The sequence below is a fragment of the Podarcis filfolensis genome (assembly GCF_964270895.1).
Source record: "Podarcis filfolensis genome assembly, chromosome: 17".
In the NCBI taxonomy this organism is placed as follows: Eukaryota; Metazoa; Chordata; class Lepidosauria; order Squamata; family Lacertidae; genus Podarcis; species Podarcis filfolensis.
Genome location: NC_139621.1, coordinates 8,249,360 through 8,266,781, shown reverse-complemented (window position 1 = coordinate 8,266,781; position 17,422 = coordinate 8,249,360). Strand labels below are relative to the sequence as shown.

Genomic DNA, 17,422 nt, shown 5'->3' with positions numbered 1-17,422 from the left:
CTCCAGCCCTTTGACCTAAACAAGTTTTCCTGATTCCCTCACGCAGGTTCCTGCCAAAGACATGAAAAAGGATTCCAAGCAAAACCAGTATGTGGTTGTCCAGGCCAGCTGTCCTCAGTTCACATTGGAGAAGACGGTTCTGGTCTCCTTCCACAGTGGATATCTCTTCGTTCAGACAGATAAAACCATATACACCCCTGGATCTGCAGGTGATGCCTTCTGCTAGCCCCACCTTATCTGGGACCACAGTAAGGGGGTATAGAGTGGATGACCAGCTTGGGATCAGCCTTTGATTTATCTTTCAGAACTTTACCATTATTAGATGCATTCCTAGGTACAACTAGAGCTAGACAAATATTAACACCCCCACCACACACACCTGACATTCAAGTTGGTCTGAAAAAGTTCTGTGTATCATCCCTCAGGTATTGTAGGTTTTTGTATTCTTTAAAGAACCAGCAGCCTCTCTCCTGCAAGAGGCAACCGTGGAACAAAGCAAATGGATGTGCACCCCATGGGATGTGAGAGTAACAGACAGCTTGTTGGGACTGTGGCACTCACCTGACCTCCCTCCAGCTGAGTTGTAGCTGCATACTGCCCCAAAGAGGAGGAGAGGAGAGGCTGACACAGTGCAGACTACCAGAAGGAGCACTGGATTGGCTTTACACCTTCGTCTCTCTGCTGCTACGTGGCAGTGACTCAGCCAGAGGGAGGTCAGGTGAGCAGTGCACCTTCACCATGCCATAGTCCACTACCAGAAATGGATTTATTTTCTGGTATTTTTTATCTTTAAACAATAAGAAGGAAAAACCTGCAAGATTTGTACATCTCAAAATAGGGATGTGAGCGCTAGCGCGCGCGCGCACACACACACACACAGACCAAATGTGTAGGATGGATGTAGTTCATGTTTTTCCCCCCTTTCTATTTCTTTTCAAACTCAAAATACCTCTCTTTTATTTCTCAGTGCGCTACCGTGTCTTTTCTGTGGGCCACAACATGGAACTTTTGGATAAGCCTGTGATTGTTGAGTTTGAGGTGAGAGGCATATATTTGTGTGTGTGTTGAGTACAGCATTGGCCGCCTGAAATTGCAGTGATGGTTGGTGCTTCACTAAACGTTCTGCGGCGATTTCGCAGAAAGAGTGATGGCCATTCAGTGTAGCTTTTCTTAGGAAGCATGGGCATTTTTCATAACTCCTTAAATGCCATTTCAGACCTTGGCAGTGCTGGCTCACCCCAGCAGTGGAATAATGGGGAACTATCTCACCAAGATGAGAACTGGGATGAGGGAGGTGGGGCATCAGGCTGTTTATTCTTTTCCTCTCAGTCACACAACCATTTATTTCTCCTCCTCCTCCTTTAATCACCCCAAAGTGGCAATATGGGGGTTATCCTCTTCTGTCCTCTTGCCTGCATCTTAAGAGCTAGTTCAGAGTGCCTGCTTCAATGTTTGCTAGTAAAGCCAATTAGACTAGTGTGGTGAGTACACACACAATAGCAGGTCTGGCGGAAGACATTTTGGCGCCTGAGGTGAACCACAAAATGGCGCCCCTCTGCCAGGGAAGAAGGGGTGAGAGAAGATTTGCATCAGAAACAAGGGGGAGAAAAGAAAGATTTACAGCGGGAATAAGGGAAGCCCTATTTGCCAAGAGATCCCTGTACAGGGGTAGATCTGGCCTCAAGGAGCATCCCACAGCTATAGCTGCCTCTGTGGCAGCAGGGAATACGTTCCTTGGAGACTGGACCTGCTGGTCCTATAGATCCTGCCTCCTGAGGCAATCACCTCACCTTGCCTCATGGGCCGGCCCTGTATTGTTTTTCAGCCGTACTGGAATATGATTGCTGTAGAGATTAGGTTGGCCCCATCTCTTGTACTACAAGGATAGCTAATTGAAGCAAGGCTGGCGATTCTTAAATGTGTTATTGCTTATTGCTACTGGTTTTGTGTTTTCAAAGATTGGTGTTTTCAAATACGGAAAGCCACTTTGTGGAGGAGTTCCTCAAAAAGCACTGTGTGAATTAATTTAATTAATTAATTAATTAATTAATTAATTAATTAAATTAACTATCTTCACAACGGTTTAGGCCAGAGCCATCCTGGAAGCTTTGTGGCTAAGCCGAGATCCGGGTCTTGGTAGTCTAGAACTAAAGCGCTACCTATCTAGAGAATTTGTTTTTCCACATTATGAATACTGAGTGCAATCATTTTTCATTCCTTCAGCAGTCATTGAAACATGTTTTTCTCCTTCACAGACACCAGATGGCATTATTGTCAGCCAGAGTTCCATCAGCCCCACTTCAACAAACATCCGGCCTTACAACTTACCTGAGATTGTCAGGTATTTGACCATGAATACTACCATGCAGCATATTTGTACAGAAAGTGAGCTGAAACAGCAGCCGGAGAAGAAAGCTCATCAATGTACAAAGTGCCCTTTATCCTTCTTTTGGGGGTTGCATATGAAACAAAAAAAAACCAATCCAAGCTCTCATCAATATTAGTATATATTTACCACCCACAACCAGGGGACGTGGGTGGCGCTGTGGGTTAAACCACAGAGCCTAGGGCTTGCTGATTAGAAGGTTGGCAGTTCGAATCCCCGTGACAGGGTGAGCTCCCGTTGCTCGGTCCCTGCTCCTGCCAGCCTAACAGTTCGAAAGCATGTCAAAGTGCAAGTAGATAAATAGGTACCCCTCCGGCGGGAAGGTAAACGGCGTTTCCGTGCGCTGCTCTGGTTCGCCAGAAGCGGCTTAGTCATGCTGGCCACATGACCCGGAAGCTGTACGCCGGCTCCCTCAGCCAATAAAGCGAGATGAGTGCCGCAACCCCAGAGTCGGTCATGACTGGACCTAATGGTCAGGGGTCCCTTTACCACACACAACCACCCTGTGACATACATGTAGATAGGGTGTGAGAGTGTGATCTCATCCTCCACATATCCACATCTTAAGATTTTTGGGGCAGGCATTCTGCTCCAAGCTAAACAGCACAGTCCTTTGCATGTATTCCCCATTGAGCCCAATATGGCTTATCTCAGGGGTGTATGACTAGGAATGTGGCTGGGCAGAGTAAGCCCACCCTGATCAGGCAGCAGTCATGTGGCAGATCCAACACTGCACCCAAAGGCCTGTCACTCACCCTGGCCAGGGCGGAGGATGGGGAGTGGGTTTTTACACATATTTTGCTGAGGTGCAGCTGAGAGACTTGAAGATAGGACCCCTTGGGTGGTCCTTGGGGCTCTGGGTCCAATAGGCCCGAAGTCACCAGTGCTCCACCGTGCTCCAAAATGGCACTTTGGGGTTCTTCACAGAGTACCGCCAGCAAAGAGAGTTGCTGATGGGATCTTGCTGCCAGCTTTAATAATACAGTAATAATAATAATTTATTATTTCTACCCCACCCATCTGGCTGGAACAAGCATGGGAGGAAAGCTCTACATCGGGAACAAGAAGGGGGAAGTCAACACCACCACCACCACCACCACCACCACCACAATTTATTATTTATACTCCGCCCATCTTACTGGGTTTCCCCAGCCACTCTGGGTGGCTCCCAACAGAATATTAAAAACACGATAAAACATCAAACATTAAAAACTTCCCTAAGCAGGGCTGCCTTCAGTTGTCTTCTGAAAGTCAGATCGTTGTTTATATCAGTGACATCTGATGGGAGGGAGTTTCAGAGGGCGGGCGCCACTACCAAAAAGGCCCTCTGCCTGGTTCTCTGTAACCTCACTTCTCGTAGTGAGGGAACCGCCAGAAGGCCCTTGGAGCTGGACCTCAGTGTCTGGGCTGAATGATGGGGGTGGAGAGCTCCTTCAGGTATACAGGACCGAGGCTGTTAGGGCTTTAAAGGTCAGCACCAACACTTTGAATTGTGCTCGGAAACGTAATGGGAGCCAATGTAGGTCTTTTAAGACCGGTGTTACATGGTCTCGGCGGCTGCCCCCAGTCACCAGTCTAGCTGCCACATTCTGGATTAGTTGTAGTTTCCAGGTCACCTTCAAAGGGAGTCCCACGTAGAGCAAAGTGGCACTTTGGCACTTTCTCCCCTCTACTGTATCATAATCACCCCCCTCTCTCAGCCATGGTGCTTTTCTCTGCTGGCCTCTAAGCACCATTTTACTTCCGACCACCATTGGGGGGGAATGAGCATTAAGGGACATAGACTATATTCTAACCTCACCCATGGGGAGAAGAGACCCTGCAGCCCATTCTCATTTCACCTTTAATATCATGAGTTGAGAAAGCAGAAGCAGTGAAGATTCCTTCCTTTCCCTTCTCTAGTTTGGGGACCTGGAAGATTGTGGCCAAGTATCAAGACTCCCCACAGGAGACCTTCACCACGCAATTTGACGTCAAGGAATATGGTAAGGAGGACCACCTCTGTTTAGCATTTCCCCTGGCCCATTACAGGCATTGTTTCCTCTTTAATCCCTTGGGTTGGATTCAACAGATGAATCTTGCCAGTGAAAGCCCTGCCCACTTGTGCAACTGGCCTTCCCCCCTCTCCCTGCTCCTGATGTTGGCTTGTGAAGGGGTCGCGAGAACCCCCAGAACAGTGCACTGAGAGGGATTGTTGAATTGCTCCCCTTGACTGTTTCCCAGGGAATACTCCCATTGGTCTTCCACCATGACACTTGGAATTGCTCATACTGTTGAAATTGCTGGCACTGACCTGAAAGCTCACTACAATTATATATTCTCATCTTTCCATGAATGTTTATATGTTCTTCCCCTGTTTTTCCCTCTAGTACTGCCAAGCTTTGAAGTAATAGTGGAGCCATCAGATAAGTTTTATTACATTGACAGCGACAAGGATTTCAGAGTGGATATCACTGCAAGGTGGGTGTCTGCAACTATGGAAAGGTAAAGACGAGGTATTACCTGCATAACATGAAATTATCACGTCCAGAAAAACAAGAATTCACAGTATGATTTTAAACACATTTATTTGGAACATTTTGAATGTTTAGAAACATTAGAATGCAAAATACAAAGAAGCAAAAGAGAAGATATTGTAAAGGGGGAGAGAATAAGATCATGTTTTCATTATATTACAGAAAAGAAAATATACGATTTTATACTATCCTGAAACTTATTATTCCAGATTGTAACAATCAATAGATTTGCTTGGCTAAAAGGAACCTATAATTTTCCTGCTTTGGCTGCTAGAATACATGTCACATGTAGTTGGGTTGCTATGTGAACCTTTTAAAAACTGTAAATAGCAGCCACTGGGGGGCCCCATCCAGTTGTTTTTACCTCACTAGGAACTTCCCTCTTAGAGTTTAGAACAGCTGGAGAGGGGAGAGGAAAGATCTCCTGGGATCACAGGACAAAGGCTAAGAGTAAAAACCTTATCAACACCCGTTCTTTTATAAAGGGAAGAGGTAGGAAATTCTATTAAAACATCATAAGAGGCAGATAGGTAAGGGAATTGAACCCTTCCCCTTCCCCTTCCGCAAGTTGATCTCATTGTCATTCTTGTCACTGCTGTTATAAATAGACTATGTTTTCCACAGGTAAATCTGTATTCGAAGTGGTACATACAAAAAACAACATTCTAAGTACAGTACAGTCGTACCTCTGCTTACGTATCCCTCTGGATATGTAAACTTCGGGCTGCGAACATGGCAAACCTGGAAGCACTCTATGTGCTCGCACATGAGCAGAAGCACTCTATGGCACCACGCACATGTGCAGAACAGGCGCCCTTGCTTGCAGATACTTTGGGATACGTCCGGAGCTCCGGAACGGATCCTGTTCACAACCGGAGGTACCACTGTATCAGAATAACCACACATAAGACACATAATATCACTGCAACATAATGCTAAAAATAATAATAACCAGCGATTGCAGTTCCTTTAATATATCTAAACATTCATCTGCCTATGGTTCTGCCACCGGTCTCCTGCTTTTTGCAGTCCTCTGATCCCTCACACACTTACCCCCATTTGACGTTGAAAACAGATCTTTAATTTCCCAAGAAAATAAGATAATAGGTTAATGACACTGATATTGATAGTTTTGCTTTCTCATTTGGTGAACTAACCAGAAATTTTATGTTAGGAAGAAAAGCAGATGAACTTAGGACTATAAAATATATGTTGGGTGTCTTACATTTGTCACAAAAAACACATACTCCATCTCTCCCAACAAATGAAAGGGAAATTCAGTATGTTTTAACTTTATTCTCTGCTTTGAGGTTCTTAGCATTAAGGAAATGTGGTATTAACAGAAATGTGTTTTACATGCATTGTGACTGATATAACACCACCAGGGTGCGACCGACATAGCCTGGAAAAGGGGAAGCAAGCCTAGTCTGCCCGATCCCGTGACTGAGCTGAACATGCAAGTTGCAGAGAAATTTTGGAGTCTGCAAAACAGTTACATTTTTCTCAGCTTTTAAAATGCAATTACAGTGGAACCTCAGCTTACATTACCCTTGGATAATGTAAACTTCGGGTTGTGAAAACGGCAAACCTGGAAGTATTATTTCGGTTTTCACTGTTTGCGCATGCACAGAAGTGCTCTGCACGATGCACATGCGCAGAAGTGGCACCTCCGGTTGCGGAAACCTCGGGATCTGACCGGAGCTCTGGAATGGATCCCGTCTGCAACTGGAAGTACCACTGTACAGGAAAGGAAAGCATCTAAACTGTCAGTAATTTTTTTTTTTTAAGGGGAAGATCGGGGCAGTTAACAAAACAGTATACAGTTGTACCTGGAAGTCGAATGGAATCCATTCCGGAAGTCTGTCCGACTTCCAAAACGTTCGGAAACCAAAGCGCAGCTTCTGATTGGCTGCAGGAAGCTCCTGCAGTCAATCGGAAGCTGTGGAAGCCCTTTGGATGTTCGGGTTCCAAACAATGTTTGCAAACCGGAATGCTCACTTCCGGGTTTGCTGTGTTCGGGAGCCAAAACGTCTGAGTACCAAGGCGTTTGGGATCCAAGGTACGACTGTAATGTTAACTGAAGTTAAATAATATCAGCTAAAACACAAAACGTTAAGTAAAAAAGCTTACAAGAGTTATATTGGTCACTACAGAATCACCCAAGGGCAGTCTCCCCAGTTGTGATTCTCTGAAACTGGTAGTCATCTTTATGCTGCCCCCAGAAAGTGGAGGTAGAACACGGCTTTCATGGCTGGTAGCTGCTGAGAGCCATGTCCTCTGTAAATTGACCCCTGCAATTCATTTTTGTTCTTTTAGGTTTCTCTATGGGAAGAATGTGGAGGGTGTGGCCTTTGTCCTCTTTGGAGTGAAAACAGATGATGTCAAACACAGTATTCCAGATTCACTCAAGAGAATTGAAGTAAGATAGGTGCCTGTGGGTGTGTTCTGTTGCGCGCACACGCATATGTGCCACTTTGCTTACACTCTTGCTTTCCTTTCTTTCCAGATTACAGACGGGGAAGGGGAAGCTGTGCTGACAAGAGCAATGCTGCAGAAGCGATTTCAGAACCTCAACGAGCTGGTTGGGCACTGCCTCTATGTCTCTGTGACAGTGATGACTGACTCAGGTGAGCTATGATGCAAACAGGGCCAGATTGAGGTTTGATGACGCCCTAAGCTACTGAAGGTAATGGGGCCCTTTATATGTCCAGCTGACCTTTGTCAACAACAAATTGTTGCTGTTTTTTGTGTTGAATATATGCTATATGGTAATTTATGGAGCTAATAGGTGTCTAAAGCCATTTGCACATGTTGTCACGAAACCAGTCCATGCAGAATGTAGGCACCCTATATATAGAAATAATAATAATAATAATAATTTTTTATTTATACGCCGCCCTCCCCAGCCAAGGCCGGGCTCAGAGCGGCTTACAAGCAATAATAAAAACAAGATGAATGATTACAACTTAAGAACAAAAATAAAATACATTAAAATAATGGAACATTAAAATATTAAAATGTAGCCTCATCGCAGGAGGAGAAGGAAAAGAAAAAAGAAAGAGAGGGAGGGAGGGAATCAAACTGGCTCCAAGCCAAAGGCCAGGTGGAACAACTCTGTCTTACAGGCCCTGCGGAAAGAAATCAGATCCTGCAGGGCCCTGGTCTCATGAGGCAGAGCGTTCCACCAGGCCGGAGCCAGAGTTGAAAAGGCCCTGCCTCTGGTTGAGGCCAATCTAACTTCCTTAGGGCCTGGGACCACAAGGGTGTTGCTATTTATGGACCTTGAGGCTCTCTGTGGGGCATACCGGGAGAGGCGTTCCCGTAGGTACGAGGGTCCTAGGCCGTGAAGGGCTTTAAAGGTCAAAAGCAGCACCTTAAATCTGACCCTGTACTCCACTGGGAGCCAGTGCAGCTGGAAAAGCACTGGGTGAATATGCTCCCATAGAAATGAGCAAACCAATGATATTTTAGGGAGCAGGCTAGGATCACAGGAGCCTACACAACACAAAACACTGTTGCTGTATGTAGGTTTTATTTTATTTGTTTTTTATCTTATATTTTGGAAATGTACATCCTGGTTTTTTTCCTTTACATTTTTGGGGGCCCCCAAGCTATAGCTTGTTTAGCTTATATGTAAAATAAAGGAAAGGGAGCAAGGAGGGAAAAAAGGAAAAGAAAGAAGTGAGACAGTTTCTCCAGCCAAGTTGGCAATCCCTTCCCTGTAGGAGCAGGGGCAGGTATTTGGAGAGAATCCCAAACAAGAACGAAACAGAGAGAGAGAGCATGCAGCAGAGTAGAAATAAAGGACAAACTGTGTCCTGTATTGAATCAACGCAGGACATTGCATTCTGCATTGAAATACTGGATGATCCTGTATTACATGGGACAGGTGGCAACTCTACTGCCAGTACATAGAGCATTGTGTATGGAGGGGCTGACCTGTTCTTTGGCAAGGATCCTACGGCCAGTCCGATGCACTGTCAAGCAGTCAAGCAGGTGTGTAAAGGATCACCTGGAGGGCAGGACATTTGTGTACTGGAGCTATTCCATTTGGAGCAAATGCTGAGAGCCTGGCTCTGAAACACTGTGAAGATTTCTCTCTCCCTGCTTGGCTTCATTTCTTCTCTGTGTCCCTTCTTCTCCTTTCTGCAGGCAGCGACATGGTGGTGACTGAGCGATCTGGCATCAGCCTTGTGACATCGCCCTATCAGATCCACTTCACGAAAACCCCCAAGTACTTCAAGCCGGGGATGCCCTTTGAACTGATGGTAAGGTTCACCTGAGTCTCTCTTCCTTTCATGGCCCAGTCCCAGGCTCTTGGAAATCCACAGAAGCAAACATAAGGAGCTGTGGGAAATCTCTTAAATCCACGGATGTCTTGGGAAAAGTGGTGTTGGCTCTGCAGAGATGGCTGCATCTCACACTCATTCACCTCTTCCTTCTCAATTGCTTAGGTGTTTGTCACCAATCCTGATGGCTCCCCGGCTTCCCGTGTACCTGTGGTGACAGAGCCAATTGCAGCTGATGGAACCACCCAGAATGATGGGACGGCCAAGCTGATCCTGAACACGCCAGCAAACAGCCAAGAGCTCAGAATCACAGTGAGTCCCCCTGAGGCCGTGCCAAGTTCCCTTCAAATGCATGAATTGTGCTATTGGCAGTTCCTGTGTGCATCTTCTGCACACAGAACCAAAGAAACTGAATTATGATTTTTTTAGGGAGTGGGGATATGTAGCTCAGTGGGAGAGAGCATGCTACGCATAGAGGTCCCAGTTTCAGTCCATTTTTGATGGATATACTCTGTTTCCATGGTCAAAGCCTATATGCTTCTGAATACCAGTTGCTGGAAACTGCAGGAAAGGAGAGTGCTATTGTGTTTGAGTCTTATGTGGGTGATGCTGTGGTCTAAACCACGGAGCCTCTTGGGCTTGCTGATCAGAAGGTCGGCGGTTCGAATCCCCGCAACGGAGTGAGCTCCTGTTGCTCTGTCCCAGTTCCTGCCATCCTAGCAGTTTGAAAGCATGCCAGTGCAAGTATATAAATAGGTACAGCTGTTGTGGGAAGTTAAACAATGTTTCTGTGCACTCTGGTTTCTGTCATGGTGTTCTGTTGCACCAGAAGTGGTTTAGTCATGCTGCCACATGACCTGGAAAGCTGTCTGTGGACAAACGCTGGCTCCCTCAGCCTGAAAGTGAGATGAGCGCCACAACCCCATAGTCGCCTTTTACTGGACTTAACTGTCCAGGGGTCCTTTACCTTTACCTGCTTATGAATTTCCCACAGACATCTGATTGGCCACTGTGTGAACAGGATTGTGGATTAACTGGTGGACTTGATTCAGCAGGCTCTTCTTATGTTCCCCTTGAGAGCAACAGTCTGACTTGGTTCATGTGGTTTATTGGGACTTCAGTAGCAGTGTTTACTCTTCAACTTTAGATCCCGACAAACTATATTCTAATTTTCTTGTTTCTTTTGATGGCAGTTCACCAATTCCATCTCACCTGCACCTTTGGCGTGTTGTTCAGCCATCATTCACACTGCAGACTGGAGTTCATAAGTTACTTAAGGTGGCTTTCCCCTAAGAGCCAAGATAACTTGTGCTTTAAAGGAATCTATAATGTGAATCTTCATTGGTCTGAATAGGGTTGAGAGACCACACTGTTCTCTTTTTATCCTGAGGTACTGAAAAGACCCACCATTCTGACCCATTGATTCCAGGCACAGTGCAGGACCCGACCTGAGCTTGTGTGGGGCCTGGTAGCTGGGAACGCAGTGATATATATACTGTATATATATAATTTCTCCATAATTGCTACATCCTATATTTGAGGAAGGGTATTCTGAATTTCAGTTACTTCAAATATTCATATTAAAGTGGAGTTATTTCTGAAGATACAGGTTACGTAACAGAGGTGTTTCATAGATCTTCATAGGTCCAAGATTCTATCCAATTCCTCCCCACTAGGACATTGCCACCCTGGGCAGGATATAAATATGAATATAATAATAAATAAACACTCAACTGTGCTCCGTGTGGACCCTCTCTCACAATGTGGGATGTAAAAGGACTAATGGATTCATGTCTGAGATCTGATCAACACGTTCAATTTTCTGTAGGTAAAAACCAGAGATCCCCAACTTTTAAATGAACGTCAGGCAAGCAAGACCATGATAGCTACAGCGTACCAGACCCAAGGAGGATCTGGAAACTTTCTCCATTTGGCAGTCACAGCTACGGAGCTCAAGGCTGGAGACAACTTGCCTATCAATTTCAACGTGAAGAGCAACAACCAACAAGTACTGAATCAGATCCAATATTTCACCTATATGGTAAGTACTGGGCAGAATGGAAGCCTGAGGGCCAAGTCTCTATACACCTGTTAATATTGAAGGTGTTGGTGAGAGAGGGAAGAGGGAACTCCTCAGCCATGTGCCTAGTCCTCATGGAGAAGCAGGGAGGTGTTATATAATGAAATGAGGGGAGGTATTTAAAAGGTATTTTGTAAAAAGACTGGAAGCCTTTCTTTTAGGAATAATAGGGTCAGATGTACCCAGAGATCAAAAGAACTTTGAACTATGCAACTATGGCAGCCTGAATGATATATGCTCAGAAATGGAGGGAGGGAACAGTATCAACGAGGGAGAAAAAGGCAGCTGAAATTTGTGGCGCATGTAGAATTAACAAGCTTTAACTAAGAAGAGACCAGGAAGAAAAGAGTTTTAAGGAAGATTGGAAAGTGTTTGTAGCATATCCGAAGAATCATTGTAAACAGGTTAAGGCATTAACAGGATTAGAGTAAATTAAGCAGTATAAATTAAGTAGAGAAAAAATGAGAAAAAAGAAAAATGGGAGTAATTAGAATATTCAGTAGTAATTGATAACGAAAATGAACCATGTTGAGGGGGTGAAGGGAAGTCAATGATCAATGTATTGTTGTATTGGTTAATGTATGAATGTGGAAAATCTGTACCAGAAAATTTTTTTTTAAAAAATTAAAGGATAAGTAGGGTTCAGCAATCTTTCCTACAGCACTGGCCCTTTGTGGGTTGAGGACAGTTTCATGTGATTATGGCACTTATACGGAGCCCACAAAAATAAGTAAACTCTTCCATGTCACAGTTCTGCATGAGGAGAAAAACATTTGTATGACACGTATTGTTGAATGGAGCTTCTCCATGACAGCATTACATTGTTCAAACAAATCAGTGCTTCTCTCCCCCCCCCCCCCACAATTTTTAAAATTAATTTTCCACATTTTTAAACAAACAAACCAACACACATCATAACTGAAATTGGTCCAATGTTAATATCATAATTAAATGACTTCCTCAAACTGAAATTGGTCCAATGTTAATATCATAATGAAATGACTTCCTCAAATTCCCTTGACTGAATTTCATTGTATATGATTGTAACCGTTTTCCAAAATACTATCTCATAAAATTTACTTAATCCTCTTAACATCTTTATCTATTTTCATCTTAACTTTAAACATATTGTTTTATAATTTCACACATTTAAATCCGTAGCCTATCTGTTATTTCGCAGGTATTTCTGTTTAATTTATCTTAGCATATTTGAATAAATAGTCTTTAAACAAATCAGTGCTTCTTAGCTCCCTTCATGTTAAACAATAATGGCTTCTTCAACCATCAGATCTTGACTAAGGGGAAGGTGTTCAGGGTTGGAAGGCAGCCCAAAGCACCAGGACAAAATCTGGTGACCATTTCCTTGCCCATCACCCCGGATCTCATCCCTTCCTTCCGGATTGTGGCTTACTACCAAGTGGCGAACAATGAGATTGTGGCCGACTCCGTCTGGGTGGATGTAAAGGATACCTGCATGGGAACGGTAAGTCGCTCTTCTCATGGATTCCTACAACATCAGCGCAAGCCTTCTTCTTCCTACAGCCATATCAAGGGTGTAAAGTAACTCTTTCCCTACTGAAAGCTTTTCAGAGCATATGACTTGAGAGTTTCCCCCACAAAACTGTTTGGTTTCTAGTTGGAAAATGAGTAGAACCTAACAACATGCATGCAAATATATTCACCTTTAATAACTTGTAAATAACCTGACACTAGGGAAGGGAGATGAATTCAGTTCTTATTTTAATGCAAACTTACTGAATTTGCACTTCCTAATACGATATGAGAACCAAAATGCAGCTATCCTTGGAAATGCACATTTCTTTGAATTTTGTGAGGGAGTTTTCTTTTTAGAAACATAAATTTTACTAGAGTTTATAAAGAAAAATAGAAAGATTATTGTCAAATATCTTTTTTGGGTCCAAACTAAAACATTAATCCAGGGGCAAAAAGCCAAGAGAGATAGAGGAAGCAGTGGTGTAGCGTGGGTGGTTGGAGGGGCTGTGGCCCCAGGCACATTTTTTTGAGGGGGCGCAATGAGGCGCCCCCATGACTGGCTTCTTCATCAAGGCCAGAGCTGTGGGGAGGGAAGCTGTGCCCAAGTCGGGCCTTCAGGGCCTGTCTCTGGTGTTGGGATTTATCCAAGGGAACAGGGGCATTTGGCAGGCCCCTAGCTGGCTCCAGCCCACTGGCCAGTAGCCGGGCGAACTCCGGTCCTTGAAACAGCATCAAACAGCAACCTGTAGCTTCAAAACTCTTCAGAAGCCGGAGCACGCTCTAATCAGCAGAGTAATTAACTCTTTGCGACAGAAGGGCGGACAGACGCATGTGTAAAACATATTTACGAGCAGTTTATTCAGCATACACCAAGACAAAGAAAACATGTCTGCTCTCCTTCATGTCTAAGAGCAAAAAGCATAAGGAAAAGCTGTACACAACGGAAGTTCCCAGCAAGCTGTGCTGGAATGTAAACGGACATGTGACATACAACAGCTCCACACATCTGTTTAGGTGAAACGGAACATCAAATCAAATCAAATCAAATGTCTTTAATACGGTCAGTGACCAGGAAGCAATTTATAAAAATATGACATTAAAAGTAGTATTGTGCTACAAATAACAGTAGAAATATGGCCAATTCACAGAATTGGTGCTTATATTTATAACCAGGTTTTGACTTTTAAAGTTTTAAAAATTCAATTCAGGTGTCGCTACTGTTTATTATCGTTCCTTCGATGTTTACAATTTGAACTCCGTTGTTGACATCATTGCTCGTCTTATTCTTGTTGCAATGTAACAGTACTTTGCCACGGACCTGTTAATTTCGGGCTCTTTGTCAGCTAAGAGGTGTCTGATATAGGTGTCGTCTGTACTGCGAGGTATTTTCCTCAGAATCGGTTCGATCAGCTCTTTTCTTGAGTCTCGATATAATGGGCAGTATAAGATGACATGCCCAATGGTTTCGATTTCATTGCTGTTACAGGGACATAATCTTTGTTCGATCGGTATTTTATTGTATCTTCCCTCTAGAAGAGCTGAAGGGAGAGCGTTAAAGCGGGCCCTGGAAAATGCCCATCGGTGTTTAGCGTTGTCTAGAACTTTGAGATAGTTTGCTAGATGGGGCCTGAAACGGAACATCAGTATCCTAATATCTGGCACACAGGGGAGCTGCAGAAGCAGCTTCCTCATGTGGCAGCCCAACACTGCCAGCCGGCCTCAGTTCCACTCCCGAGTCAGGCCTGACCCGGGGGCAGAAGTAGCAAAGAAGCATCCCAAGTTTTCTTGACTTATTACCATATTTTTTGCTCTATAAGACTCACTTTTTCCCTCCTAAAAAGTAAGGGGAAATGTGTGTGCGTCTTATGGAGCGAATGCAGGCTACACAGCTATCCCAGAAGCCAGAACAGCAAGAGGGATCTCTGCTTTCACTGCTCAGCGATCCCTCTTGCTGTTCTGGCTTCTGAGATTCAGAATGTTTTTTTTCTTGTTTTCCTCCTCCAAAAACTAGGTGCGTCTTGTGGTTTGGTGCGTCTTATAGAGTGAAAAATACGGTACTTAACTGTCCCTCCCCAATGCCTGGGTAAGGGAAATGAGGTAGAATGACAAGTTCATACTGAACTATAGAATCCAGGTAGCAAGAGTGGCAGCAATCCTAGCCTCACTTAATTTGGAGTAAGTCTCGCTAAATGCAATAGGACTTACTTCCGAGTAGACATTGTTAGGTTTGCCGCCATATATGGCTTTGCGATTGGGCCCATAGCCACTAAATAAACTTTGTCTGTGGTGTGCAAGGCTCTTGTTGTTGGGAAAATACTAAAAGGGCTATTCCTTTGGGAATTCATTTATTTGGAGATGTGCAGGGAAAGTACCGTATTTTTCGCTCTATAAGACGCACCAAACCACAAGACGCGCCTAGTTTTTGGAGGAGGAAAAGTTTGGCGCAGTGAAAGCAGAAATCCCTCTTGCTGTTCTGGCTTCTGTGATAGCTGCGCAGCCTGCATTCGCTCCATAAGATGCACACACATTTCCCTTTACTTTTTAGGAGGGAAAGAGTGAGTCTTATAAGAGCAAAAAATACGGTAATTGATTTGTAAATAACTGTTGATGACTGAGATATGCATGTTTATTGTGTGCTACATATGAAATAGTTCAAAGTATGTATATTTCCACATCAGCAGAATACAAAACAGAACACAGATTTGTGCAAAATATACTAATTGCAGCTGAGCGGAAAATCCCAGATGGAAATGGGAATGAATATCTGAATGGATATGTATGAAACTAAACCACCTGGTTGTCTTTGTCCAAACAGCTGGTTGTGAAAGGTGCAACTGAGGCAGACAACCGGATTCACCAGCCAGGAACTCAAATGAAAATCAAACTGGAAGGCGATCCAAATGCTCGGGTTGGTCTTGTGGCCGTGGACAAAGGCGTCTATGTGCTAAACAGGAAGCACAAACTTACCCAAACGAAGGTGAGGCGAGAAATTCCTTGGGGTGGGAGCAGTGGGATTTTGATGCTCCCCCTACAACTGGAAACATGCTGGGCATATACATTTATTTTTTCTATCACCTTGTGCCTCCTCCATACCAGATATGGGACTCAGTGGAAAAGAGTGACATTGGATGTACAGCCGGCAGTGGCAGGAACAATCTGGGTGTGTTTGAAGATGCTGGACTTGCCCTGGTGACCAGCAATAAGCTTTCCACGCCACAGAGAGCAGGTATTATTGGGGAAGGTGTTGGCGCTGGTGAGATGGCAATGGAGTTCCAGTGTGAGAAAGACCTTTCACCTTTAATTTGAATTCAGCCTGATCTTTTATTTCCCTTCTCTTCCCTCCCCCTCCCCTTTTATGAAGATTACCCGCTCTGAGACCCCACAGCTAATTCTCCCCTGGCCTCCTCGCCGGCCCAAGTAGGACCAATTCAGCCAGCTAGCCCTGGGGATTACCTAAAGCTTATTTCCCCTAAATTGATTTTTGAATTTTGAAAATAATAATAATAATAATAATAATAATAATAATAATAATAATAATAATTATTTATACCCCGTCCATCTAGCTGGGTCCCCCCAGCCACTCTGGGCGTCTTCCAACAAAACACTAAAATACAATAACCTATTAAACATTAAAAGCTTCCCTAAACAGGGCTGCCTTTAGATGTCTTCTAAAAGTTTGGTAGTTATTTGTCTCTTTGACGTCTGGTGGGATCTCAATATTGAATATTGTTATTCATGTTTTCATACTGTGTTTTATGCTGCTTTTATAATTAAGTGTTTTAAATTTGTTGTTAGCCGCCCTGAGTCTGGTTTTTGAACCAGGAAGGGCGGGGTATAAATAAAAATTTATTATTATTATTTTTATTATTATTATTATTAAGAGCAGGGCCTAGACTCTTTTCTGGCTCAAGCACTAGCATGGCATTGTCTGCAGGTGATGCCCCAGGATGCCAGGCAGGGGGTGGGGTGGGGGTGCAGGTTCTTGGACTGAACTGTCCCACTACCCCCCACTGTGTGATATGCAAATACACGTGACGAATCTCTGTTTCGTCTGCTGTTTCTAAGAAACAGCTTCAACAACCAGGACAATCAGCAATACTACACATTGCACCCCCTGTAAGATATCTTAATGAGAAATGGCAGCTATCAGGAGTTCATTGCGACATGTGTAACATGTAGTTAAGCCTTACATGGGAGTAAGCACCATTGGACTCGGTGGGAACCATTTTTACGTCTACATGCATAAAGTCAGTCTCCACAAGAAATAAAATACAGTGGCGCTTATTTCAGTTCCAAACAATTAGTTCCTGTTCCCCCCTTTTCTACTCCAGATTCAAAGTGCCCTCAGCCTGCAAGACGCCGACGCCGCTCTGTACAGCTCATTGAATCTAAAGCAAGCAAAGGTACGTGATGCATGGCAAAGGCTCCATTTGCCATGTGAAATCAAAATAATTTGAGCCAGATTGAAAAGATAACATCTAATGGGCACAAGAGAGGAAGAATATTGTGCCTGTTCAGCTTTAGCACTGGAGCTTGATTGTTGATACTCATGCATGGTCCCCACTGTGGATGGATTTTCTTCTCCCTTTGAGATGGCTTCCAGTTCCTGCTCTCTCAAGGAACAAGCTAGTGTCTGACAGAGAAAGATCACTGTCCA

At 44.1% G+C, this 17,422-nt stretch overlaps 1 protein-coding gene across 2 annotated transcripts in view; it reads left to right on the top strand.

The window, feature by feature from the left end:
• The window catches only part of LOC310752457 (venom factor-like), a 70,069-nt gene that overhangs the window by 14,921 nt on the left and 37,726 nt on the right, over positions 1 to 17,422 (top strand). For both annotated transcript variants that reach the window (XM_083592760.1, XM_083592759.1), the window contains 14 exons: positions 47 to 209; positions 968 to 1,038; positions 2,256 to 2,341; positions 4,289 to 4,371; positions 4,756 to 4,846; positions 7,219 to 7,321; positions 7,409 to 7,529; positions 9,055 to 9,170; positions 9,357 to 9,503; positions 11,020 to 11,232; positions 12,560 to 12,754; positions 15,581 to 15,742; positions 15,862 to 15,991; positions 17,097 to 17,168. In XM_083592760.1, coding sequence (XP_083448886.1) covers positions 47 to 209; positions 968 to 1,038; positions 2,256 to 2,341; positions 4,289 to 4,371; positions 4,756 to 4,846; positions 7,219 to 7,321; positions 7,409 to 7,529; positions 9,055 to 9,170; positions 9,357 to 9,503; positions 11,020 to 11,232; positions 12,560 to 12,754; positions 15,581 to 15,742; positions 15,862 to 15,991; positions 17,097 to 17,168 — 1,753 coding nt within the window. The remainder of the gene's footprint in view (positions 1 to 46; positions 210 to 967; positions 1,039 to 2,255; positions 2,342 to 4,288; positions 4,372 to 4,755; positions 4,847 to 7,218; positions 7,322 to 7,408; positions 7,530 to 9,054; positions 9,171 to 9,356; positions 9,504 to 11,019; positions 11,233 to 12,559; positions 12,755 to 15,580; positions 15,743 to 15,861; positions 15,992 to 17,096; positions 17,169 to 17,422) is intronic.